Source organism: Lutjanus erythropterus, chromosome 23, assembly GCF_056507025.1.
Source record: "Lutjanus erythropterus isolate fLutEry1 chromosome 23, fLutEry1.hap2, whole genome shotgun sequence".
Classification (NCBI taxonomy): Eukaryota; Metazoa; Chordata; class Actinopteri; order Lutjaniformes; family Lutjanidae; genus Lutjanus; species Lutjanus erythropterus.
Window position 1 is genome coordinate 2,597,886 of NC_139339.1, and position 27,718 is coordinate 2,625,603.

Consider the following 27,718-nt stretch of genomic DNA (forward strand, 5'->3'; position numbering starts at 1 on the left):
AGCTCAACTTTTCATCACTGTGCTTTGCTAATTATTTTCATTGTCGATTAATCTGTCGATTATTTTCTTGATTAATTAATTAGTTGTTTGGTCTATAAAAGGTTGACAATCCGTGTTTCCCAAACCTCAATATGGTGACTGGGGACTTCTGAACGATAAATTGCAATGTCAATATTTTCATTAACGCAAAAAAAAAAAAAAAAAAGAAAAAGAAAAACATGTTGATGGATTTTCCTTATTTTTGTAAAAAATTCCCATTTCCTAGCTAGATTTGAATGCACCACGTACCCCCTGTTGAGCTGTCCGCGGTGCTGAAACCCTGACGCTCCTGACGCTTCTGACGCTCCCGCTCGTCTCTGCTTTCTTTTCTCCCTCATTACATATTCCGATGTGCCGTCTCGCGCCGTCACGTATGGTCACGTGAACATATCATTATCGTTATTGTTATTATTCTCCACAAGCAGCACGAGAGCACGAACGTCTCGTGCTCTGGCGCGACGTACGCGGGGAGGCTCGTGGGTGGCGGAGGGCGACGGGGTAACGTCACAGAAAACGTGACGCTCCCTCCCTGCCGAAGATCGTTTGTTCCTGACAGATGGAAGCGAACACGCTGCTCTGAGCTGTAGAAACACAGCAGGAGATCAGCACACCGTTACTATAGCAACACGACTGAGACAGAAGAAGAAGAAGAAGAAACAAAAAATGTAGATCATATTTAACTTACAGGCTAGCTAGCATGCATACATTTTATTTTAGGTAACTTTAAGTGCTTTAATTAAAACATATAGGTTAAGACGGATAAAAGCTCACTGACTGTAACTCTTGTGGGAGAAAAAAGTGAATTAAAACATAAAAAAAAACAAAAAAAAAACTTGTTTTGTTTATCTCTGTTTAAGATGTGTGACGTTTGGTTCACAGGGCAACCACAACAATAGGATGGAATCACTGTGGAATCAAAAGCGCTTCTAAAATTTAATTAAAACACCAATCAATTAATTACTTTGTAATTGAAATCTAAAAAAAAAATATCTGCGAACATATTTATTAATTACTAATTATATTTGTTAGATTTAGTTATTAATTAATTAAATGCTTTAATTAGTATTTCCGTGACCCTCGTGGTCCTCCGTACCCTGCAGGCTGCAGACACCGGACGTGTTCCCCCACTTTGTGTGATCCATCTTATCAGTAGACGATCTTTGTCCCTCCTCTCAGACTGAAAATAGATCCAGCTGGGTTTGGTCTGGTCTGGCAATCATCGCTCTGCCGATTCCACCACACATTTCACCAAAAATAAACGGACAGCATCGACGTCTGGCGACCGGTAACCGGAGGATTTACCGACATTTTTGCGGCGTCTCGCTCGGTCGCAGCATCTAGTCTCTCCTTCAGATATAGATTTTTTAAAATATTATTTTGTTTTTCTCCGCAACCGAAGTGATGTCTGTCGCGGGGTTGAAAAAGCAGTTCCATAAAGCCACCCAGGTAAGAAGAGACCTATTTGTCTGTTTATATTTTAATTTCTATCATCTCACTTCTTATTCTCTGTTTAATTTTCTCGGTAAACCGTTTCATTGATAATAAACTGAGCAATCGAAGAAGGCACTGAATTTTTTGTGATATATTAGCGATATTCCCACTAAAATCGTGATTATATCTCCAACAAATAGCATTTAATTCATATTTTTGTCCCATTTAACGCCCTGTGTTTGAATTTCTAGAACATTCGCGTTAAAATTGTGGCTAAATCTTTATCAAATTTTTAAATATGTGTAAATTTCATGTTTAAAAAAAGGGGGGTGACTTTAGTTTAAATTTGTATTTTTTAATTGTATTTTTCTCCTAATATGAACGTGGTGGTATGGTGATAAATTACAGGCTGTTTTCTCGCGGTGTTTTCGTGTGGGTGGGCATCAGAAGCAGGGTATACCCCCCTGTCGACACACACACACACACACACGCGCAGTAATGTTACGTAACAGAATATGAGTTGAATGTGTGTGTGTGTGTGTGTGTGTGTGTGTGTGTGTGTGTGTGCGCGTGTGCGCGCGCGTCTTCCTGCAGAGCTGATTGGCTGTTGCTGCACGCAACAGGGAATTCCCTCCATCCTCCTTTACATCTGTCCATCTTTACATCTGTCCAAACTTCCCTCCATCGTCCTTTCTTCTTCTTTTACGGTGCCTCTGAACATCCCTCCATCTTTTCTACATCCGTTTTGATCAACCAATCATTTTTGAAACTAGTCCTTCATCTTCTTTTTCTTCCCCTTTCCCTCTGTGCTCATCCCTCCATCCATCATCCGTCTGTCCAACACTCCTCCATCCTTCTATTCTATTCCTCCAACATCTTTCTTTTTCCTCATCTCTCTGTCTTCCTTGTCGTCCTCCCTTCTTTGCATCCCTCAATCTATTTTCTAATCAATCCATCATTCTTATAACTACTCCTTTTTCTTTTCTTTTCCTTCTTTCCCTCTGTAGTCATTCCTTCATCTATCCCGTCCTGTTCTTCTATCATTCTTTCGTAACACTTTAATTGAAGAGGTGTGCATAAGAGTGACATAACACCTGTCATAAATATGAAGGAGTCTTTATCAATGTTTTCGTCTGGTGTAATTCGGTCAGTTATGTCATTTTTAATGCAAAATTGACATTGACATTGACTGCGCTCTGTCATCCAAATGTCCTTACAACATTTAATGACATCTTTATGACAAGTCGAAAATCTATCACTGTGGTTGAGGTCAAAGAAACTACTCATGACACATTTATAATGGTCTCATGACAGTCAAAACTAACCCCATACAACAGTCTAATGTAATGTTTATGAGCGGTTATGTTGTCTTGGTATGCCAAGTTGCCATAACAAAAAGATTGTTGTCTTGGCTTATGTCAAGTTGTCATGAAAATGACATTAGTGTCTGGGCTCATGTCAAGTTGTCATAACTGAAACATTGTTGTCTGGTTAATGTGAAGTTGTCATAAGAAAAAAACATTGTAAATGTGGCATTAACACTACATAACTGGCTGAATTACACCTAATGACAACAGTCAAACATTGATAAAGACGCCTTCATGTTGATGACAGGTGTTATAACATGGTTATGACAGAGTTATGTCAGGCTTATGCACACCCATTCATATAAAGTGTTACCCATCCTTCCTAGACATGCTTCTTACCAACTGTTGTCCCTCTAAACATCTGCCCTTCTCCATCTTTCCTTCCCTTCCTAAACCCTCCATCTTTCCTTTCCTTCCTTAACCCTCCATCTTTCCTTTCCTTCCTTAACCCTCCATCACATTCCTCGGTCTTTAACAAAAACATGCTTCCATCCTTCATTCATCCCTCATTTTCATTCACATCCCTCTATCATTCTTGCATGACAATCCTCCATCTTTCTTTTTACCCTCCGTCATTCTCTGTCACTCTAAACATCCTTCCTTCCTTTTTAATCTTCCTAATTGCCTTTCCACTCCTCCATCATCCCCTCATCTTCTCTGTCCCTCAAAGGCGTCCATCTTTTTTCTTGTAGTCATCATTTCTTCCCTCCTTTATTCCTCGATCTTCTTTCTTCTCCACAGTCATCTTTTTCCATCATCCCTTTATCATTTTCCCTTCCCCCCGTCTTCCTTTTTCCCCTGTAGTCATTCATCTGTCCTCGTCTCTCTAATGTGTCCACCCCCACTGTCTGTCCTTATGTGTCTGAAGTCATCCCTCCATCATGTTTCCACACACATTATAATCACTCCTTCACCCCTCTGTTTTCCATTTCCCCCGCTAGTCATCCCTCCATCCTCCCTCTCCTCTCGCCCTCTTTACATCCCTCCATCGTTCCTTCATTTTCATTTTGAATGCAGGTATGAAATTAAATTAAATTCATCACGATCACCTCTGAATATCAAGAAGTGTCTCTTGTTTTGTAACAGCAGACAGAGGAGTGTCAACAGACGCCGACAGGTTTGGATTCAGAGCAGAAAAACAGACGCCGACACGAACAGAGAGAGATTCACGAGGAGGAATCCCTTTGACCTTTTAGCCTCGCTGCTGTCGGCTGTTTGATTTTGGGTGTGAATGAGAGACGGAGGCAGACAGAGTGTCATGTGACTGACAGACGGACAGACAGTGTCTCGTCGAGACCAACCTGTCGTCTGTTCACCCAAACAGATTATACCTCCACTAACTGTTCATCTCATCATGTTTCTGCTGAAATTACAATCTGGAAACGTTTTTGTCTAAAAGAGTCAACAGCAGCTCTGGAGGCAGCATGAAAGCATGCTAGCATGGTCATAATGACAATGCTAACAGGCTAAAGTTTAGCAGAAATAATGTTGGTGCAGCATAGAGGTAAACCACGATTTCATTAGGGTTAGAAATTAGCATGCTAACATGAGCTAGAGTTGCTCCTAATGCAGAAATTTAAGTTTAGACTAGTCGACTTATCTTAAAATAAACAAAAACACTTATCATGATGTAATACTGGTTTACAGAGTGTAGCTAACATTAGCCATGCTAACGCCAGCAGTCTGCTCTCCTTGCAGGTTGACGTCCTCATGCCTGTGCTGAGTCTGGTTACTCATTCCTCACAGCCTACATACGACCTTATGTTTAACTTTCCAGATCAAAATACTGACATACTGCGTTTTTTTTAACAACATGTCATCTTTGTCCCACTTTCCACCTCACTGTTTTATATTTGATCATTAGCGCTCTGTAGTCTGGGGTTGTTGTAGGTCCTGGAAAACAAACAAATGCATGCACTCATGATAAAGCCTTATTTTATAGCAGCGTCAATAAACCAGATATGGACAAATCAACCTTTTGGACTGTGTTGTCCTCCACTGTCTGAGAAACTGAGCCCAAATCAATGAAAATGTTGTTATTTATTTCACACTTTGATACTGTAAAGTGACCCTGAGAGCTTCACTAACGTCGTTACGAAGTGTAAAATAAACCGGATCGACATCAACAGAGAGGGAAACAGGAGGAGGAATCCACTTCCTCCGCCTCCGTCTTTGATCCCGACTGTCGAAGGGACAAATTCTTGCACATTTGTTGCATTTGTCAGATGAAGCGAAGCTGATAAAGAGAGGAGATGATGTTTATTGATCCCTGCGGGGGAAACTGGGTCACTGCAGCAGAACAGAACTGGAAACTGAAATAAAAAGTACAGCAGCAGCAGAGACACAGACAGAGACACAGACACAGACAGAGGAAGAGACACAGACACAGACAAAGGATCAGACAGCTCCAGAAGACAACATCAACTGTCAAACACACTGTTTTTTTACAATGAGACGTAAAAATACATTGAATATTGCAATTTAAAAAATCTTTTGCTTGCTGAGGTCATGACTGCCTTCTTGTATTTTTTAATTTGTTAAAGAGGGAAAACACTTTAAGTTAAAAGTAGAGTAGAGTTGCAACTTTTTGCTCATACATTTTGTCTCTTTTTCTTAGTTTATGTATTTAAACTGGCAAAGACTTCTGAATTTGTATTAACCACCAGTTAAATTAGTTCACCTGTTTTCACCCAAAAAGAGGCGGGGACATTAATCAAGAGTAAAGTACCCAGACAAGTTTTCTCATCCATCTGATTCAACTAAAAAAAAAAACAATTATAGTTCTGGACGGCCCTAAAATTGTAGATAATCATCAGACTCATCCTGTGACTCAGAGATCGATCTGAATCACAGACCAATCAGGCATCGATCAGGGTACAAATCCAGACGTGTCTTCTTTGTTGATAATGTAGTAAAACCGGCAGCTTTGTGTCACATTGTCGGATTAAATGAAACAAAATGAGTCACATGTTTGATGCGAAGACGTGGCGTCGACTCTCAGAGGTGAGATGTCAACAGTGATGGGAGCAGGCAGGAAGCGAGGCTCAGAATAGATCCGTGATTCAACAGCAGACATTAACTGGAAGAGAGGGGGTGGCGGGCGGGCTGGCGGGCGGGCGGCACGCGACGTCAGAGACGGGTAACTCTGGAAACCAGGAGACGCAAAATCTGTCTGTCTATATATACACTTTATCTTTCTCTGATTGGTCGAGCCGCTGGTGTTGATTAACCAGCAAGCCGCTGTGATCTAGTTCATCAGTATGGTTTATTCATGGCCGCGCCAAGCAGAGTGCAGCACAAACAGACCTGTAACCGGGGGCAACGGGGTGGATGTTGTGAAGCAGAGGTGATGGATAATTACAGATGATTATATGCAGAGCCGCCACAACACAACTTCGAGCATTACAAAGTAATTACAGGTTGAAAAATGTGAGTTAGCATGAAAAATAACAGAGCGAGGGAAATCCCGACCCTCTGAAGGGACGATCATCATGAAATCAGACTCATGTTGGAGTGATTTCAACAAAACAGCGAGCTCAAAGTGGAACAAACTGATTTCACTTCTTGTTTTTCTGTAAACTGAGCCGTGCTGCTTCCTTCCCTCTCTGCTGTCTGAAGAGGAGCAATTTGTTCACTGACTCTTACCCTCCTTCACCGTCTGTTACCTCTAAACTCTGAAACAAAGCCTTTGTTATTTAGATTCACCTCCACTTTATGGACATTTTTACATTCAAATTATACAACACAGCAAACAGAGCACAAGTAACAGAAGTGTCAGAAGTCTGTTAAAAATGCTGGTGTGTAGACTTTCATATTCACCAGTACTGAACTGTGTTTTAGGCTACTTTCCTGCACATCATTCAGATTGAACATCCATGTACAAAGAATTCAGAGGAAATGGTGCATGTGGCCATTTCACATAATGAAGATAGTGTTGGATGAGTTTAGTGTCACCGTCTTCTCTAGCCGTGAATCAATCGATCATTTCTGAGTTTGTTTGGCTGCACTGTAAACACATACTTTCTCTTCTTCTGTTGATTTTCTGACACTGTAGCTGCTGCCAGTGGTTGATACTATAGACTGTGTCATAAATAGCGGACAGACGGAGCGTCTGTGACGTCACCCACAGGTTTCTGATGAGCCGTCATGAAGCTCAGTGTGGTGGTTCTGTGTCTGACTCAGCTCTTGGTGGGCACTAAGCCGAGGACGCAGTGACGGTGCTGCTGCAAAATAATGTGGAGGGGAACTTGCATTGGTGGAATATTTGCACGTCAGGAGGTGAACTCTGGCATTAAAATGACTACATCGCTGCAAAAGAAAAGCTAACAGCTGTTAGCTTGTTTACGTTCGTAGCATGAGCATCCCAGATGCTAATTTGCTGTTTTCAGTTCATAAACTGCAACTAGGAGGTTGTTCTCTTGTTTCCTGGGTACTTTGAAAATGTAGATAGTGGCGCCGCGATGCCACTTGAGGTAAGCGACCAATGGCGGGACGCCCTTAATTATTCACAACTTTAAGCTTTAAAAAAGAGCCTCTGTGTTGTTGTCACAAACGGGGAAATTAACCATAGAGACCAAAACTGTTTTTTGTACCAGGATGCAAACGTGCGTTTTAATTTGAGGACTTCTGCGCTGGTTTCACTCTGCAGCCGCTGAAGTTGCTGCTTGGTTGTTTTGATTTGTCTTCTGGGGAATTAAAATACACCTGCTGTTACTGCAGGTGTTTCCAAATCAACCAGGACAAACATTCACTGTAAGTCTGAGAATAATTCCTCTAATCAAAGAAATAATCATGGTAGGGTTCCCTTCATACATTTTTCTCAGGTGTACTGGAGTCTCTTACTTCTTTAAGTCAAAATTCAGCTCTTAACAGTTTCAACATGAACATATTTGTGTAATTGAACCAGGATTATCTCAGATCTGAGTGGCACAAGTGAAATCATCGATCTGTAAACTTTCTTTAACCAGGAAGTGTTTTTTATGTTGAATTTTTGGAGAATAAAAGTCAGTGCAAGTGAGTCCTCTTATTTTCCAATCAGGGTTCATTGGGATCGTGCTCTCAGGTTTGTTCTGATTGGCTGTTTGATGGTAAATCAGCCAATCAGATGTGAGGAGAGGGAACATTAAAACTTGATACCGACTGTCCACTGAGACTTTAATCTAGGACACATCTCAGCATGTGAGTGTTTACATGCGTGGCTGTAGAGTCCCAGCAGATGGATAACAGAAAGCAGGGCCGAGGGCCGCGGCGGCGGCGGCGTGAAGCCGACCGCTCTGTCACTGTGCCCTCGACCAAGATGGCCGCCGCTGCCGGCAGGGGCAGGAAATGGGACACCTCGACAGAGCACCTGTGTGAATAAAACATGAGCGAGAGATCAGAGAGAGATGGAGAGAAATACAGAGATCAAGCTCAGATGTACAGAGACACGCAGGACAGGAGGAGACAGAAGAGGACGGAGACAAAGAGACAAACAGAACGACTGAAGAGGAAGTGGAAGGAAAAAGAAGTAGTCAAACTGAAGAAGTAAAAGAGGGAAATGAAAGAAATTAAGACTAGAAATATTCTAAATTCTCATATTGTGGCTTTTACTGACCTCAACAACCTCAGTATTTTATTTTAATAAGAAGTCTTCCTGTTTTTTGATTATGCTTTAAAGGGATGGTCAGATTTATTGAAGTGTGAAGTTCTTTATCCACAGTCAGTGTATTACTGACAGTAGACCCTCAGTTTGGAGAAGCAGCAGGAGAACTGGTGCAGGAAGCTGACATCTTTTAAAACAACCAGCGGCAGAGAGAGATTCAGAGGTTCTGCGTCATCCACATTCAAAAAGATCTGTTGACAGTCATATGGACGTGATATCAGCTTCATTGTCTACATCTGTGCAGCACGTCACTGACAGGAAATAAAATCAGGTGCAGGGCAGTGCTTTGTTTTCTTTCCCTCTTTTCTCCTCTCCCTCTATCCATCCCTCCATCTCTGAGCGATGAGGAAAACAGCTCTTTTCTTCTCTTCAAACTCGCCTGCAAACTCTTTGTAGAAAAGTCAGAACTCGCAGCAGAAACGCAGCGTGTGCGAGTCACACACTGCTCCAGCGTGGAGTGTGAAGACGCCATAAGAGCAAACATTATTCTGTCCATTATGACATCCATCATGAAAGTAATAGTTAGTTGCAGCTCTATTCTTGATGACTGGTGTGTGCCTGACTTTGTCATGTTGTTTTATGTTGTTTTAGTGTTTATTTTGTAGATTATCCTGTTGGATTTGGTGTTAGCATGTCGCTAACGTGTCATGTTGTAATACTGAGGGACGTTTAAGAGCGAAAGGGAGACGATGGAGAGGAATGATGGATGAAGAAAGAGGAGGAGAAAATGTAAGCAGAGAGACAGAGGGACGAGATGAAGGAATTTAAAATAAAAGCAGGCTCTTTCAAATTAAAATCGTCTTTTTTATCGATTTGTACAAAAACGGATTGTGTTAAATAAAGAAGAATCTGAATCTGTTTTCTCCTCCAGATCAAACACGCCCCTCTCCACTTCAGGAGACGGTGTTGTCGTGGCAACCACACACGTGTGAAGACAGAGCAGGCTTGATGCAAACACACACACACACACACACACTGAGCTCTGGTTGGTTCTTGCTCAATAATTGATCAGCCTTGAGGGCGTAGCACGTGTCGGAGCAGCAGAGGAGGGAGACCCGTGTGTGTGTGTGTGTGTGTGTGTGTGTGTGTGTGTGTGTGTGTGTGTGTGGTCCCTCGCCTACCTTCAGTTACAGGTGTGTTTGTCAGATTTATGACCTCTGACCTCTGATCACTGTCAGCTGACGGAGCTGCAGCCATTCAGGAAAATCACATCTTCCTTTTAAAATCATTGACAGCTGGAGGATTACAGTCATGTTCACTGAGGCAGAAAGACTCTGATTGGTTAGTTTAAACATCAGGGGCGGAGCCACACATGCTGGATGCCAGAGAGAAGAGCTGTACAGTCAATCAATACCATATTTTTATGATATTCAAATATTGGAAAATAGAAAATGTGTGAAAAATTGTAAAGTGATGATCAATATTTTTATCACCTTCAATTGTCTACAGTGTTTTAGTGTTTATCACATCCGATAAAAGCCTAAAAACAAAAACCTCAACACAGTTGTAATTTCAATTATTTTTCTACAAAGTATCAGAAAAAAGTCCAAAGTGACGTCTTTAAAAGTCTGTTTTATCAGTTTAATGTGATATAAAACAGAGAAAAGCGTCTCACCTGTGAGTTTTTTCTGTTTTTCTGTGTTTTTCTTTCTCTTTTTTATTGTTCTTGTCTGTTTTTGATTCTTTTCTATAGTTAACTTGATTTGGAAATAAAAAACAGAAAAGTAACAAATCAAAATAGTTATTGGCAATTATTTTTCTGTCAACTGACCAATTAATTTGGCGACTAATCACTGCAGCTCTAAACCTCCAGTTATTATTTTATGATGAGCTTGAAATTACTAATTTTTACAAAGTCCACAAAAGTCTAATAACTAAAGATGTAAAGTAGCCACGCTGGATTACACATCGACGCAGGAGAAGATGTAGCTCTGGGAGTTCTTGTGGTAAAATATTAAGTTCAGGTATTAAAACAAATTAGAGTTGTCATGATACCAGAATTTTAAATTTCAATGTAACACTGGTATATTAAAAAAAACAACAATACTCCATACTTCTGTCAAAAAGATAAAAAAGTCCTAAGAACACAAACAAACACAACATAAACTTAATCTGAATACAAGTGTGAAAACAGTGATTAATGCAGCAGAATATATGATCGTATTTTCCAGCAGCTTCCTGCATGTTGATGATTTTCCTCTGAGCGCTCTGACCCTGTGCTCCCCTTTCAAAATAAAAGCACCGTCTGGCAGCTGCAGTGACACATTGACACATCGGCGCTGACGTTACGGTCTGCTCGCCTCTGAAGATACCAGAGGTCCGAGTGTGTGTGTGTGTGTGTGTGTGTGTGTGTGTGTGTGTGTGTGTGTGTGTGTGTGTGTGTGTGTGTGTGTGTGTGTGTGCGTGTCTGTGTGTGAACTATTTATCTCCTGAAACAAGAAAATCGATCTGCAGCAGCGGAGATAAAACCACACATTCATTTTTCTTTCTTTCATTCTGTTTCATTTTCTTCTCCTCTTCATATATTTTCTGTTTTTATGAAGACACAGTGAACATATTGTCGAGCGTCCATGCATACTAATGTCTCACCATCAGTCTTCTTCTTCTTCTGTGTTTTTACTTCTTATATTCTCTCCTCCTCCTCCTCTCCTCCTCTGCTGCTGCTTCCAGCTCTGCAGTGATTGTCTAGATTACAGCAGCCTGCTGTTACAGTATGTGTCTCTTTGCCGGCCGTTTTTATTGCTCCATCAATCCTGAGTGGTTCTCTAAAGAGCCACAACAGGGCGGCCCCGCGGGGCCCCGCCACAGAAACGCTCTCACAGTCTGAATGGACTCGACTCATAATGTGGTGGAGTCACAGCTGAGAGGTGGAGGGACGAGAGACACAAACGGTCTCAGCCAGGCGGATTAACGCTGTCATTGTGCGTTTTTATTTCAGTTTTCATTCGATTTTATAGTTTAGTTCACACTCACTGTTGCTGATACGAGGGCTGCACAATTAATTGCAATAAAAATGCAACATGGCCAAGTGTGAAATTGCAGTTTTTTTGAAAAAGGAAAGCTACATGAGGAAACAGCGTTATACTGAGGTTCTGTAGGGCTGCAGAAGTTATCTGACCCAAAAATCTTCTAGTTTTTTTGGTTTACACCTCAATTAATATCACATTATCAAGATTTTGTTTTTTTTTTCAGCGAAAATGAAAATTGTGACGCAAAAGTGATCATTTCCACTAATCGTAATGCACATCATAATCTCAATATGACTTTTTTTTATGATATTGTGTATTCCTGCTAACTAAGCTAACCCCGGTCACGACCCGTCCTACAGAAAACAGGTAAACTACACGTCACTCTTCATCAACCACAGACTCACTCTCCTTTTAGGAAGAGCTTTAGTTATAGTATCTCCTCTAGTTCTATTAAAAGTCTGTGGCTTAAAATCTGTCAGCTGGTGGCTGTGTTTCACTGAGGGCTGCTATTGGCTGGAGGCCCAAACCGTTAACAGAGGTTTTCTGATTTGTGGTGGGAGTCTGTTCCAAACCTCTGGTGCATAAAAACACGAGGCTGCATCACAGGAGTTTCTACAGCGCAATGAATATCATTCTTTAAATGAGTGAATAAAATTTAGAATTTAGATTTTTTTTAAATGCACAGAAAACTGTATGGAGTTTGGTTGGTGGCGTGCAGCATGTTAGCTATAAATGTGGAAAATAATGATTAAAAAATTAAATAAAAAGTATAATACTGATGCAACGCCATGTGACATAGAACTTTAAACTTGAGCAGATTGTTGCTTTAAAAAGTCATTTGTGGTTCTTCGTCTCCCGTAGGAAGTTTCCCAGAAGGCTTTGGTTTAGTTTGGAAAACCACAGGATGGTGTTGCTCATTACGGAGCAGCTGATCAGTTATCTTCATCAGTGTGACAGGAGCGTTCCCTAAACCCCATCAAACACACACACACACACACACACACACGTACGCAGCGGTTTGGCGGCGAGTGAATCGTGACTTGAGCAGCTGATGAATGGAGCTGAGACTCTCTGACAGTTTACTTTACGTTGGATTTATGATCTGAATATAAACGAAGGCAGAAGCAGATCCAGTCTGATGTTTTTCTCTCTGTTTCATCCGATTTCTCTCGTCTTTCTCACCTGTTTTCACACTTTCTTTCTCAACACAGAGTCTCTGCTCTTAATGTGACACTGTGACTGAGTGTTAGAGCAGCAGAGAGCGACTCCTGTTATATAACTCATTGTCACACACACACACACACACACAGTTTCACAGGACTAAAAAGCTACTGAAGCCTGTTAACAGGATCAAGATTCAGATTTTTACAACCCGTGTTTTGTTTTTGTAGTTTTGGACTTGTTCCTGTTAGTAACAACATTTTACTCTCTGGTTCTGCAGAGGTCTGAAAACACTGCAGCATCACCGGCACTGATGATGATGATGATGATGATGATGATGATGATGATGATGAGATGCGCTCTTAATAAACCCTGGCATGAAAGGGCATTTTATTTTGGAGGCGCCAATCTGAACAAATCTGAACTCAAAACTCTTGATTTTGATCATCTGCCGAACATCTGTATCCATTTTGATACAGATACAAACTTTTCACATTTCAGGCGCCCCCTAGAGGCGACATGTAATGAACACGTGTCTAAATTTCACATCTGATATTACAAAATGTTTAAAAAGAAATATTTATGATTTTTCTCTTTTTACTTTACCGTTTTGTGGCTTTCGCTCAGAGTGAGATGTTTGTTTGTTTGTTTGAAGCAGGAACCATCTGGCGACAGGTGGAGACAGGATTTATGGGAAATGTTGTCCATAATGTCTCATTTGTTTACAGTAATTATACGGAGGCGTCTCTAAGTCACGATGACAGATGTTACTGTCGTCCTGCAGCGTCTTTAACCTTCAGCAGCTCAGGAGCTGTGAGAATATGAAAAACTAAAGTTTCTCTTTACTGACTGAAACCTGCATCATTCAGTTTCTTCTCCGCTCTTTATTGATCCAGAGCGTTTGATCACACGAACACGAGCAGTCATAGATCTCTGGCACTCGCCGCTCATTGTGTATTGACCAGCTATCGATCAGGAATTGATTGTGCATTAAGATGACTCCCAGAGGAGAATCTCAAGGACTGAAAATAAATGAAAAGGTGACTCACTGTCCCGCTCACCGGATTTCCATTAGAGATGACATTTGGTTCAGTCAAGCTGTTTTTTTACAAACGTACCAGATCGTGTGTTTACAGATAACAGAAGACTGATGATTGGCTGTAAGTCAGGAAGTGTACAGACGCTGACGACCACATTTGTGCAGTTGTTTGTGTAGAGAACGTGATCATTCATATCTATCTTGTTTTGTGTGATCAGAATATCCGTATCTATAGAAAAATGTGTTTTTAGACGTAGGAGAACATGGAGGCCTCTGTGAAAGAAAACCTGCACCATTTGTAGATATAAAAGTTTATTCTAACAAGTAATTCTTTTTTCAGGTGATTATAGATGAATGAAAACATAATCTCCTTAAAGGGATAGTTCACCCAAAAATGAAAATTCAGTCATTATCTACTCACCCTTATGCCGATTGAAGGTCAGGTTAAGTTTTTTAGTCCATAAAACTTCAGTTTCACAGGAAAACAGTGTTACAGAATCTCCCAGAGAGTGGAAGTGAATGGTGACCAGTTTTCAAATTGAAGTGATCAGAGATGAGTTTTATAGACGAGTAACGAGAGTGACCGTACTCATAATTATTGTTTTAATACTGTAACGGCGTCCTGCAGGGCTCAGTCCCAGGACCTGCTCTTTTCACTCTTTATATTAACAGTATTGTTTCTGCCATCACTGGATGTTGCATTCATCTTTACGCAGATGATACCATTTCGTGCTGCACTGCTGTTGAATCTCTCCAACACCGTTTTACTGTTTTAGAAGTTGCACTCAATAATCTTAAGCTTGTTTTAAATGCAGACAAAACCAGACTTATGCTTTTCTCCAGAACCAAAAATGTTAATTTGGACAATCTAATCATCGTTATTGAAAGAGTCGAGAGAAACACGCAAGAAATGATCAGTTTATGTTCACTGGGGGGGAAAAAAGCAATTAAAATCATAGTGATGGATTATTTATTGAGGTCTGCGCCAAACAAACTTGTTTTCTTTCATCTGGAGAACAAAGATTCTTAGGTCAGGTCATCTCTGCAGCACCTCATTATGATGCTGCTGTCTGTGATTTGGTTCTGGTTCTGTGATCTGGATATTTCACTTGTCCACACCGCAATTTTATATATATAAGACAGAAATAAACTCATTAACTTGTGAACAGGAAGTGCAGGGATCAGATTAGTGCAGTGGACCGTGAGAGGAAAGACCTAACTGCAATTACTCCTTCTTCATCTTCATCTTCTTCTTCCTCTGTTGTTGTAGTTAATAATTCATCAGTGTTGTTGAGGTGTTGCTGTTGTGTCTCTGAGTTGCTGCACTGCAGCTGGTCAGAGGCTTCCTGCTGGAATCAAACCGCCGCCTCCCGAGAATTAAAATGCGTCTGCAGAGCGCCGAAACCTGCAGGAATTATAATGCAACACATGGAGCTCATCCTCCACTCCTGTTTTCTTCTTCTTCTTCTCTCCTCCACGTCACATTTTTTCACACCATTTTTTCTTGTTTTTCCTTTTCTCCTTCTGTCGTCTCATTTCTGCCTTCGTTCTGTCCTCGTCCTCCTCTCCATCAAACTCCTGATCAGATCTCTCCTGTCCCGTCTGAGATCAGTCTCTCAGACCCGTCTCGTCTGTTTGTTCCATTTTTCCACTCTGAGACAGTGATAGATTCTGATCTCGACTCAAAGGGGGATCAGATTTTGAGGACTGCTGTGATAAATGGATGATATGATGGAGGACAGAATCAGTTAATGTCCTCCGAGGACAGCGGGGGGGTGTGTGATCCCTGTCTCTGCGAGTCCTCGTGCCCTTCGGTGTTAAACAGACATCTAATTACAATCGATTCCCTCTGTCTCCCTCTCAGAGCTTTGTTGCTGTTTCACACAGACTGGCTGATGTTTCTGCTGTTTTTGTCACATCTTTTTCATCATTTTCTCATTTTTTCACTCCGTCTTTTCTTCTGTTTCTGCTTCCATCCTTGGCCCTGCAAGAGAAGGATGACTCAGTGTCATAAAACAGCTTAGACAGGGACTCTAACATGCAGCTCCGTATATTTCCATAGTTTTGCATGTTTTTCAGAAAGAGTGCATGCTTATATAACCTTTAAATATGATATTTTAATGACAGTAGATCCTTTTTTATCTGTTTATTATTGGATCTAAGAATCAATCATCAGCGTGGTATAATAAAATAAAACTTAAACCAAAAACATACCTTTGAAAAGTTTTAAAATCTGGAACAGAAACAGTGATTCTGTGGGACATTTACTGTTCTGGTTCTGAGATCTGTGCCTGAACCCAGCGGGTTTGGGTTGGGTCGGGAAATATTTCATGGACTTACATTATCATTATTATCAGTAATAGTAGTATTTTTTTTAATCCCCTCATGTATTGTCCTTGTCACTGCCAACTCCCACAGTTCAGTACACAGAGGGAAGCTTGTTGAGAAAAGTGTGATCGGGTTTCGGGTTGAAAAATGCTAATGAAGGATGGGTTCGGGTCGGGTTCGGACAAAACTTTGTCAGGCTTGGGTCTTTTCGAGCTCAGCTTTTTAAACTTCACCTGCACAGCGGCTAAAGAGACAGATTTTCTCACCAGCTGGTGGAGACCAAACCAGAGCTAAAAGGAAAGAGAACTGAGACTTCTACCATCTCGATTTAAAATCTTTCTGTATCTGAGGTAGTTTGTGTTGATGTTGATGTCGAAATTTATGCTGCTTTAAGAAAGGACTTTGGCCAACAAATTGAAAAGTTACCAAACTCTGACCTTCCTGCCGTCTCAGCTGCCAGGCAAAACAATAAACTACCTGTTGTAGCGTCCCTTTATCAGATTATTCTTATTAAACAAGTTACACATTCTTTGAATCATAATGTGGTCAAAATTGAGAATAAATTAATATCATCCAGATAATATATCAGATCACCTGTTAGTATCAGGTGGAAATGAGTTTACAGAGTTTATTTTCCCTGTGCTCCTTCATAACTAAACTTTTTCTGTTTTTATTCTTCTTCTCCTCTGACCTTTTTCTTTCTGTCTTTGTGTCTCACTGATCCCTGCCTGTCTGTCTCTCCGTCCCGTCTTTTTGTCTCTTTCTGTCTCTGCTGATGTACTTTCATCTCTTCAAACTGATTTGTAGCTCCACACATAAAACACCAGAGAACTGTCTCTGTCTTCTTCTCTTTCAGCTCCGAGTCGTTCTGTGTGATTTACTGCAGGACTGAACCTCCCTCCGTCTCTAATTAAGCTGCCTCTCCGTCTCTGACGAGTTACTCGTGAGGAGACGAGTCATAATTCCTCAGATATTTTAAGCTGGGAGGAAAAATAGATGTTTGGGTTCTCTGTCGGTGAAAGCTTGCATAATTTTTCCTGAACATTCAGCAATCCTCTGCACCTGATGATATAACCGTCCGTCCTTCCCCGCTGCAGTTAAAATAAACAGACCGTGTGTAGAAACCTGGCACGGAGACAAAGGTTTGACACTTTCTCTTATAAAATCATCTCTGGCTCTGAGATAGAAGGGCTAAAAATGGTTAAGAACCCAGTTATACATACTAAAAATGAATAAGAACCCAGATTCAGGCGCTAAAAATGGTTAAGAGTCCAGTTCTATATGCTAAAAGTGAATAAAACCCCAGATATAAATGCTACAAATGGTTAACTTAGGTGGTTAATAGATTTTGTGATTCATGTCAAAGCAACACATGTAAATCTGTAGCTGTCATGTGTCTGCATGTCGTGTGTCTGTTGATGATCTGCAGCCTTGTTTGTCTTCATTAAATTCTGCTCCACACAGAAGGTGATGAAACTGAAAGCAACAGCAGCAACGCTGACAGCTCAACCTCTTCACCTCCTTCCCACAGCGTGATATTTCTGCTTTCCAAGGATTCAGGGAAGTCAACTTAAAACACACAAAAAAGTAAAAGTTAGAAAACTTCTGTGGGCAGAGGAGGAGGGAGCTCCTACTTATAACTACTTTCAGGGCTTGTTGGTGAACTCTGTAGCTGCAAACTAACATGCTAACGCTAGTTAGACAGAAGGATCCGTCCGTATCTGTATGCATAAACCTTTAGCATAAATGAGCTTTGATAATCACATTAAGATGGATGAAAAAAGCATTAATTCCTTTTGCTGACTTACTTGTTAAAATCTGTGATACATTTTGAACGGAAACATGGCTGTTGAAAATATGGTGCCAAACACAAACCAGGAAGAACAACAAGTATTTGAAAAGGTCTGTCCACATACTTTTGGCCATGTTGTGAACTCTGTTCAGCCGACTTTAAATCACAAGAAACACTGTGAAGCGGTTAAAACTGGACAATGCCGTTGCTACAGGCTTCATGTTTCAGTCTTTTTGTTTGAACACCTGAATGCACCACAGTAGAAATGATTAACCACAAGCTCAGGGCTTCTAATTAATCATTAAATGATGATTTCTGGGTAATTAAGACCCTTTAAACTGCGCCTCTGTTGCTTTTTTTATGCCACTAAAACATTTTTTTAAAAGCCAAAAGCCATCAGAGGCTTATAAATATTGATGAGACTCTAAAATTGGGTTGAACTCTTCCTTTTCTTCCTACAACAGACGTTTTACATTCTGGATAAACAGCCTGAGCGGCTCCGGCCATCAATCGAGCCTTTAATCCATCTACAGTCCAAGATGGCGTCTGAGTGTTTTGGCAGCCGTTCAGACTGATAGATGAACCGAGAGCGGCTGCCAAAGCTCTCCTCCCCGGCTCTTATTTCTCCTCCTGATAGGCTAATTCTCCCCCATGCCAGATTAATGTCAGGAGGAAGAGGAGGGATATCTGCTTCATCTCCTGTCAGGGCGCCGTGACCTCTGACCTCTGACCTCCGCGCTGTCAGACACTTGTAATGTGTGATTAAACTGATTTTTCTGGGAGTGACTCAGCAAGAAAAAGGGGGCTGATGTTAGAGAGGAAGAGACGAGGGGAGGAAGGGAAGAAAAAATGAAGAGGAGGAGGAGGAAAGAATATATGTGAGGAGACAAAAGAAATTAAAAGTGGAGGAGGAGACAGAAGAAGAGCAGATGGGTTTTTTAATGCCTCAGTGGTCTGAGAGTTGGTTAGTTCTACTTCATCTGTGTGCTGAACTTTTCTGTGGCTTTGTGGAAGGAAGAGAACCTCATACAGAATCTCTGCACGGTGCCCTCTGCAGGACATGTGCAGCGTTGGACCTGTATGATTTCCTCAGGGGGGTGCAGGGCAGTTGAAGGGGATGGTGGAGGCAAAAATAGCGGTTTTGGGTCAAAACGCTACTCCTGTTTTTTCTCCTTATAACTGCAAAACTTTCCGGAGAATCATCATGTTTTTAATTTTTCTTCATTATCACAGTAAACCAATGCATCCATGTTTACACTGCAAACAGGAGCTGCTAAAAGCTAATTTGACTAACTTTTAATTGTGCTAATTTGCTAAAATCATGAAAAAATGAAGCCCAAAGCCCACAGCTGACTAACTGACTCCATGGCAACATTTTACTTCCTGTTTACTGTACTACTTTGATAGTTTGCATAGACTTATTTGTGCAGAATATCAGTTTTGTTTTGTTTTTTTATTCGTAACATTAATTTCTGTAGCATCTTTCTGGATCAGACGTCCTGTGAGCTGTAATAAACGTAATAAACAGAACTAACCTGATGTCATACAGTGGAACAGTGGAACAGTGGAACAGTGGAACAGATACTGACTGTACTGAGAGAGACACACAGTTATGTAACGAAGTGTCAGTACACCTCTCTGCTACCACACTCACTGTTCCTCACACACAACTTACTGTGTGTGTGTGTGTGTGTGTCTGTGTGGTTCCTGGAAACACAAGAGGACCCAGTCAGATCCCTGTCTCCATGGCAACTGCATCTTCCTCCTCATCTGTCTGTCCTTCTCACTTTCTTCCTCCATGGTTTGTATTGTTTTTACATTTAATAATAGACCCTTTTTTTTAAAAAAACTGTTCTCGCCTCTCTCTCTCTCTCTCTCTCTCACACACACACACACACACACACACACACACACACTCTGATCCATCTGTCTCTGATTTCGCTCCATCAGAACGACTCTGATCAAAGCTCACCCTGTGTAACACACGCGGTGCTCAGGTGTGTGAGCGGTTACATAAACACACACACGTTTACCTTCATGTTTGCATGGTTTGTTAGTTTGATAAAGACAACGTGTGACATCCGCTGCACACACGCACACACACACTCACACACACGCACACAGAGAGAACATTAGTAGCTCGTTGAACAAACTGTCAATTTTAATTTGAGTGTTTACGTAACGAGCTTCCATGTGTGCAGCGGCAGAAGAACTAAATGTACTTTACTGCAAAAATACTCCATCTTTCATAACTTTGTTGGAACATGTTGCAGGTATCAAATTCAGAATGAGTTTATATTTAAAAAAAAAAGAACAATAAAGTTTATCAGTTTGAACATTAAATATTCTGTCTTTGTTCAGTTTTCAATTGAATTTAGATGCAAAGGTTTTTGCAAATCATTGCATTCTGCTTTTATTTACATTTAACACAACGTTCCAACTTTTGTAATCCGGGTTAAATACTCAATAAAAACACATGAAAAGGTACTTAAAGGGACAGTTCACCCCATTATCAGAAATGCATATTTTTCATCTGGCCTGTAGTGCTGTTTATCCGTCTGAATTGTTTGAACTGTTGAGCCGAATTGTTGAAATGTCCCTTTAAGTACAAAGTACAAGTGTATTTGAACTCAAGATCTTGTTTCTTTGTTCTTCTCTGGAACAAGATGCCTTTTGTTTTTAATGATTTTTCTTCTAAAACTCCTCCTCCTGCAATTTCTTTGCAAAATATGCCTAAAAACACTGCAAGTTGCTTCAGAGTTTATTCCAAAAGCTGCTATGAAATCTGGTATTTTAGGCCACAAAAGTCCTGGAGGGACGAAACGATAAAGAACAAAGTTTGGAACAATCAGTGTGTCTGTTCAGCCTCGTCTCCCTCCTGTGGATGAAGGAGACAGAAAGGCTCTGACAGCCTGTAGCTGCTCCAGCAGCAGCTTCAGCACCTCGGAGAGCTCCTCAGTGTTCAGTCCTGACAGCTGCGCTGCAGAAGGTCGAGCGTTTGCAGGTTCAGGTCACTGATAAAAACATACTTTGAGGTCAGGTGGTGCAGAGTGGCTCTCAGAACAGGTCGGGTCTGTGCAGGTATCAGAAAACACCCCTCATCCCCGAGCCCAAACTCGGGGGTCGTAACATTTCCTAATGCTGATTAATTAATTAATGATTAGTCTTTAACATCCTCACTCCAAACCTGTGCTGCTGCAGCGTTTTGGTTTTTTGTCCACATGTCCTGTTTGTGATCAGGTCACCTGATTGGCTACAGAAATGCAGATGAAAGACCTGGACTGCTTAATTACAGTAATTTGAGTATTCTAATTAGTTACTTCCATCACTGATCTCTAGTTACCAGTAAAGGTCTAAAGTAGCATAAAATGAAAATACTCAAGGAAAGTATATCAAAATTGTACATCAGTATAAATGATAACAGGGAACATTTTAATTCTTCTCTTCTTCTTCTGTGGTTTTTATGGTTGTTGTCGTGGGAAATAACTGTTATTGTCATATACGGCTGAATGATGAGCCAAAAACAATCATAGTGCAATTATTGCAGATATCGCAATTACAGTATGAGTCATGATTTTAGTGGGCGTGGTAAACATGGCATTTCATTTTCAGACGCGGGCGTCTCTGTAGAAACACAAAGCTTTATTTGTGATGCACATTCTGATCATATTTTGATTCATTGTTCAGCTTTTTTATTATCAGCCTTCATGTTAAATGTCTATGTTGCAAAAATGATCTATTGTTTATTATTGTGACCTGAAGCTGTTAATGCAGCTACTTTTCAAAGTAAACATTTTGGTTCTAATCTCTGCAGTCCTCTGTCCTGTTGCTGCTGTACGTCACCTCGCTGAATGCATTTATATATTCTGCATGAGTAAGAGTGTGTGTGTGTGTGTGTGTCTGTAGCCCACTGTTGTGTGGGTGGCTGATGTGAGTCACGATTGTGGAAAATCCCGCTCTCCTCCTCCTCCTTCGCCGCAACCTGAGGTGAATAGAAAGCGAGAAGTGTCTGTCTGCAGCACTTCCTGTCGTCACATGACACCAGCATGTGGTCAAAGGTCGTCTGTCACCTGAATATAATCATGAATATGTCACATTTATCAGTCTGCTTAATTTCCCCCGCCTGTTTTCATCCATTTGAAGTTACTGTGGTCTCAGTAATTGTTGCAGCCTCATTAATCTGATGGAGCTCCAGAGAAGATCTTTGGTTTATAAGAGTTTGCCAGAAAAGCCACCTGCGGTTAGTTGTTACACAACAGCTTCTACATTATGTAATTTATTGGTTTCACACTTTTTTAACCAACTTTATTCTCCAGACCTGCAGAACTTGGCAGGACTACTGGTGTCAGAATAAGTTTGACAACTTTAATTTATTTCATAAAACTCTCTGTTTGGGCTCTGAAAGACTCGAGCAGCTGATTCAGGTCCTCGATCTCTTGAGTCTAAACTCCTCGCTGACTTCGCACACTGTTGTCATGTTGAGGTAGAAATTCCAGTTGGTAAATCCTCCAGACAGCTTTGTAATGAACCTGAAAAGATTAGTTCATTAAGTGATCATTTGGTTCACGGCAGGTTTCAAATTACACAGTGACTTTCAGGGAAGCCCTTTTTTCCAGTGTGCACCGTTACAAAACCTGTCACATGCACACAGGTCAGTTTCAGAGTTACTGCAGAAAACTACTGCTGTTGCTACTATAAACACTTAATACTGTCATTAACATTTCATAGAGGCTAAATAACAACAACATAAGGCGACTGTTTCAAAATCAAACAATGCATTTATTCATGGAGAGCAAAAACACAACAAACAAACTCTGCACAACAAACAGAGCAACCAGCATTGTGTTAATTAATGAAGATAAATGTTCAGACGTTGTAATGCAAAGAAATTTTGAACTATGCTTCAAGGTTAAAGTTATTTTTTTACACAAAAATGTCGACCTTTATCTGCTTCCAGCTTGTCAGACATGACAGTGTCCTGTTCTTTATTGTGAGCTGCTCACAAACAGGAAACTCTGCAGCCTCACAGACTTCATGTTTTCATGTTTCTGTACAAAGACGAGCAGAAATCTGTAACCTTCATACTCAGACTCATAAGAAAAGATGAAAAGAAACTGACCTAAATCCATGTCGAGACGTCTGATGACTCTGTTTCTATGAACTCCTCTCAGAGTTCAGCAGCTTTTAATGTGAAAAACCTTCAAAGGATCCCAGTGAAACTCTGCAGGGAGGCACTCGGCCCTCGATGAAGCAGCTTTAGACGGATGAAGTCAGGATGAAGTGTCCTCGACTCGCTTTATTATATTTTAATAACGTGAACAATAATACTGAGGAATTAAAGGTTAAAACTGGCACAAAACGCGATCAGACGTGATGTTGTTTTTCATTTTGTCGCCTCTCTTCTTTTTGATGTCTGTCTCTTTGTCCTACATTTCTTATTTCCTTTTTTACGCCTCGACAGCTCTCTCCTCTGCTCTCCTCTCGCTTTCATCTCACAGTTTTCTCTCCGTTATGACTCTGAGAACAGTCCAGTCTTTCTCCTCTCTGAGTGGGTTTAAGACATTTCTGGTCGACTAACTCTCCATTTGTTTCTTTCTTTATTTACAGAAAGTCAGTGAGAAGGTCGGAGGAGCAGAAGGAACCAAGCTAGATGAAGACTTCAAAGAAATGGAAAAGGTAAATATTGTAGACGGGAAAAAAAAATAGGTTTGGAGTAAATATTTGATCATAATTAATTAGTTTTATGTTGCTTTTCTCTCACATTTTCTCTGATGTGTTTTCATCTGCAGAAGGTGGACATCACCAGCAGAGCAGTGTTGGACATCATGACCAAAACTACAGAATACCTCCAGCCTAACCCAGGTAAAACACACACACACACACACACACACACACACACAGTTAACCTGCAGCCTCACACAGCATCAGTCAGTAATAATCTGATCCTGTCTCCCCGCAGCGTCCAGAGCTAAGCTCAGTATGATCAACACCATGTCAAAGATCCGCGGGCAGGACAAAGGACCTGGTTACCCGCAGGCCGAGAGCGTCCTGGGAGACGCCATGTTGAAGTTTGGGCGGGAGTTAGGGGAGGAGTCCAGCTTCGGTAAGTGTGAATGTACACATGCTAACTGTGCTAACTGGAAACGCCTGCTAGCTGCAAGCTGAACTCTTCAGATATAAAGTTGTGAAGTGAATGCTGTCGTCAGTCTGGACATTATGACCACCAGCATTAATTCAGTGACTCTGCCATCTTGGCATTGCAGTCGACTACTACAGACTACAGAATACTACAGTACCCATAAACCTTAGCTGCCCATGGAGAAGAAGTTAGAGGTAGTTAATTCAAAATGTTTCATCATTGCAGTTTCTTAAAAGAACATGAAAAGTTTACTGTCATAAGAAAATATTTTTACATTATTACGACAAACTTAAGTTGTTAAAAAGAAACTTTTCTTGTTATTACGATATACTGTTTATCTTGCTGTAACATGAAAAGTTTAATGTTACAACTTCATGTTATGTGAAGGATAATGTACAGCGAGCAGTAACTTAACCATAACCGTGGATTTATTCCAGTTTTTGATGCTGATGTCCCAAAGTTTTTGTCCTGTAAAAGACCAAATCACTGTTTACTGTCTGTCCACATGTTTAGAAAGCAGCTTTTTGAGTTGACTGAGGCCGAAATTCAGTTCGATCTTATTTCAGTTGTGTCACCAAAATGACAAATGCGCAGCTTCTGAAGAGTGACTCGCCAAACATTGTAATTAAAAGTCACCACAGTGATGGCTCTCAGGATAAGATCTTAAAGTCTCTCACTTTAACCTTTGCTTTTAAGTAAAAGGTCTGAGCTCTTCTACCACCACAGATAAAACACATCTTGAATGCGGCGTTCACAAGAAGGCAGCTTATTAAATTTAAATCAGGTGAAACCAAGGTCAAGTTGTGTTTATACAGTCCACAAACCACGAAACAAATCAATGGAAAGCTCTGTCTCTATTTAAATAGTGTTTAGGAAAATCTCTTTTGCTGTCTCACTGTTTCTCTGTTTACCTTCTTTACATCTTCTTCCTCTCTCTGTTTTCCTTCCAGGTTTGGCGTTGATCGATGCCAGCGAGGCGATGAAGGAGCTCGGCGAGGTGAAGGACGCTCTGGACATGGAGGTCAAACAGAACTTCATCGACCCGCTGCAGAACCTCCACGACAAAGACCTCAAAGAGATACAGGTGAACTTAATTTAAAAAACATATTATTGAATAGTTTCATCTTATGGGTTCTGTCTGACTAAATATTTGCGTCCGCTGCAGCACCATCTGAAGAAGATGGAGGGCCGCCGTCTGGACTTTGACTACAAGAAGAAGCGTCAGGGGAAAGTCCAGGACGATGAAATCAAACAGGCGCTGGAGAAGTTCGACGAGAGCAAAGAGATCGCAGAGCAGAGCATGTTTAACCTGCTGGAGAGCGACGTAAGGATCATCTACTTCTGAAACCACAGATGATCTGTTTCCATCAGTTAATCTGTGAATTATTATCTCATTGAATTGATTAATGAATTGAATCTAATGTACATTTCAAAGTATTGAAAGTGAAATGTTGAATAAATATCTGCAAAAACTGGTGGAAACAGGATACGAATCAGGCTGTGTCCTCTGCACATTTATAAAAATAACAACAAACATGGATGTCAGAATAAAAATACAGCTTCAAAGTGCTGGGAAAGGACACAAACATAGTCAAATATTCACCGTGTGTATTGTTGATGTTTATATGGTTTTCCTGTTGCTATAGCTACGCAGTTTTCAACAGCATCCCAGTGTGTTTAAAACTGCAGTGGAAAAAAACAAAGGGCAGCATCGCTGTGCTGTGCTGTGCTGAGCCAGACTCAGGCCCAGCAGGGTACAGAACAGAGCCGGTAGTGTAAAGACATATGTGTGTGTGTGTGTGTGTGTGTGTGTGTGTGTGTGTGTGTGTGTGTGTGTGTTGCAGATAGAGCAGGTGAGCCAGCTGGCAGCGTTGGTTCAGGCTCAGTTGGAATACCACAGCCGCTCTGCCGAAATCCTCCAGCAGCTCTCCAGCAAGATGGAGGACAGGTATCGATCGATGTGCCTACCTGTGATAAAAATACACCAGTTTAAATGAATCGATGTGGATACACAAACCTGTTTCTGACTGCTTCTGGCTTTTGTCCAGGATAAAAGAAGTGTCCAGTAAACCGAGGAAGGAGTACGCTCCGAAACCCAGAATGACCCTGGAGCTGCTGCTGCCCAGCGAGAGCCACAACGGAGGGATACACTCTGCCAAATCGCCCGGAAGATCACCAGGTAGAGACCCTGGGCTGTTGAATGAGCGCCAGGATCGGACAGCAATAATGTCCCGACCCCGCAGACGTGGGACGCCATTAGCATCTGGCGCAAGAATTGCTTGTTTTATCCCAAGCAGTACAGCGTCTGGGACACGTCATGAGGTCCCAACAAAATGATCAGTGTGTCAGAATTTCCCTTGACTCATTTGACAACTTCAGTGACATGTTGACTGACAGGAGCACTCCTCCACGCTCGACTGTAAACATGACGAGACAAAAGGGGTTCCTCAGGTTCTTACGAGGTCTGAAATCCAATAATCTGATTTTGGCTCAAGAACAGTGCAGTTTAGTTCATGGTTGATTTGAAATCCATCTCACCTTGTGGAAGAAATTAGGAACTAATGTATAAAGGCTGTGAAAGCTGATGTAAGGAAAAAACCATGACCCAGTATTCGGCCCAAAATTCAGCCCTATGCAACCTAACAGTGGTAACTCCTGGAACTCTGTTGAGAGACGTCCGGGCAGCATTTGGATCACGCCAACATTAAAATTGAGGGTGTTCTGGACTTTACACATGGTAACTAAACACTGGTCTGACATCGCTTGTGCTTTTTCACCAGTATGGACTTAAAATAGGTCTTAAATTGAAGCCATAATGCTCTTATTAAATTGAATTTGTTGAAACCTGCAGAAACCTTGAAAAGAGGAATGGTCAGTGGTTTGTGGCACCACCTTTCCAACTTCCTATGTACAAGTTGTGAAAGACATCAAGCTATAACTGGTCAGGGTCTGCTGTGTAGTCTACTTTATCTCTTGGCCAAATCATAGCAAGAATTTTAGATCATGCAGTCTGACACATTTGGAGCACGAGCCCGTTCAGAGGGGTCCGATTACTTGGCCTCCAGAAGTTCTGATTGCAGTATTGTCCAGAACTGCTCACTCGATCGATTTGACACTGGGTCTTCAGCAGCACATCCGCCAAGCGTGAAGTGGATCAGATGTACAGCTCTCAAGATATGTGAAGTACAGTCATACACACATACAGACGGACATTTGTAATCGTAGAAGAAAAGATTTTCAACCTATAAATTGTTCAAAAAGACACAGCTCAGTTAGACCGTCAAATTCAGACACTGAAGGTCTTATCACTTCCTTTACAGTTTTGACTAAACCTGCTTCTGTCCCCTCACAGCCCCCATGGACCAGCCCTGTTGCCGAGCACTCTACGACTTCGAGCCCGAGAACGAAGGCGAGCTCGGCTTCAAGGAGGGCGACGTCATCACCCTGACCAACCAGATCGACGACAACTGGTACGAGGGCATGATCAACGGCCAGTCGGGCTTCTTTCCCATCAACTACGTGGATATCCTGGTGCCGCTCCCTCATTAGGCCCCGCCAACAACCTGACCCTTTCCCCCCGACCAATCCAGACACCCTGAAAACAGCCTGTATTTGCGTAAAAACAACAAACCACGCCCTCCTTCTTCTTCTTCTTCTGTGCTTCTGTGCGATTCTGCTTTCACAAAACGGACCGAAATGACTGCAGCGGAGAAGGAAGGCGGGGCGGACGAGGCGAGGCAGGAGGACAGTGATTGGAGAAGAAGAGGATTTTGAGCGTGAGAGATGCAGAAGAGAGGGAGAAGAGAGGGACT

General features: G+C 41.4%; 1 protein-coding gene across 1 annotated transcript; it reads left to right on the forward strand.

Moving 5' to 3' along the window:
* The first annotated feature begins 942 nt into the window (after positions 1-942).
* sh3gl2b (SH3 domain containing GRB2 like 2b, endophilin A1) lies at positions 943-27,718 on the forward strand. Its single transcript, XM_084712831.1, has 9 exons — positions 943-1,485; positions 23,375-23,443; positions 23,557-23,629; positions 23,727-23,870; positions 24,857-24,990; positions 25,072-25,230; positions 25,751-25,854; positions 25,955-26,085; positions 27,259-27,718. The coding sequence occupies exons 1-9, from the start codon at positions 1,441-1,443 to the stop codon at positions 27,453-27,455; spliced, it is 1,056 nt and encodes a 351-aa protein (XP_084568957.1). The 5' UTR covers positions 943-1,440; the 3' UTR covers positions 27,456-27,718.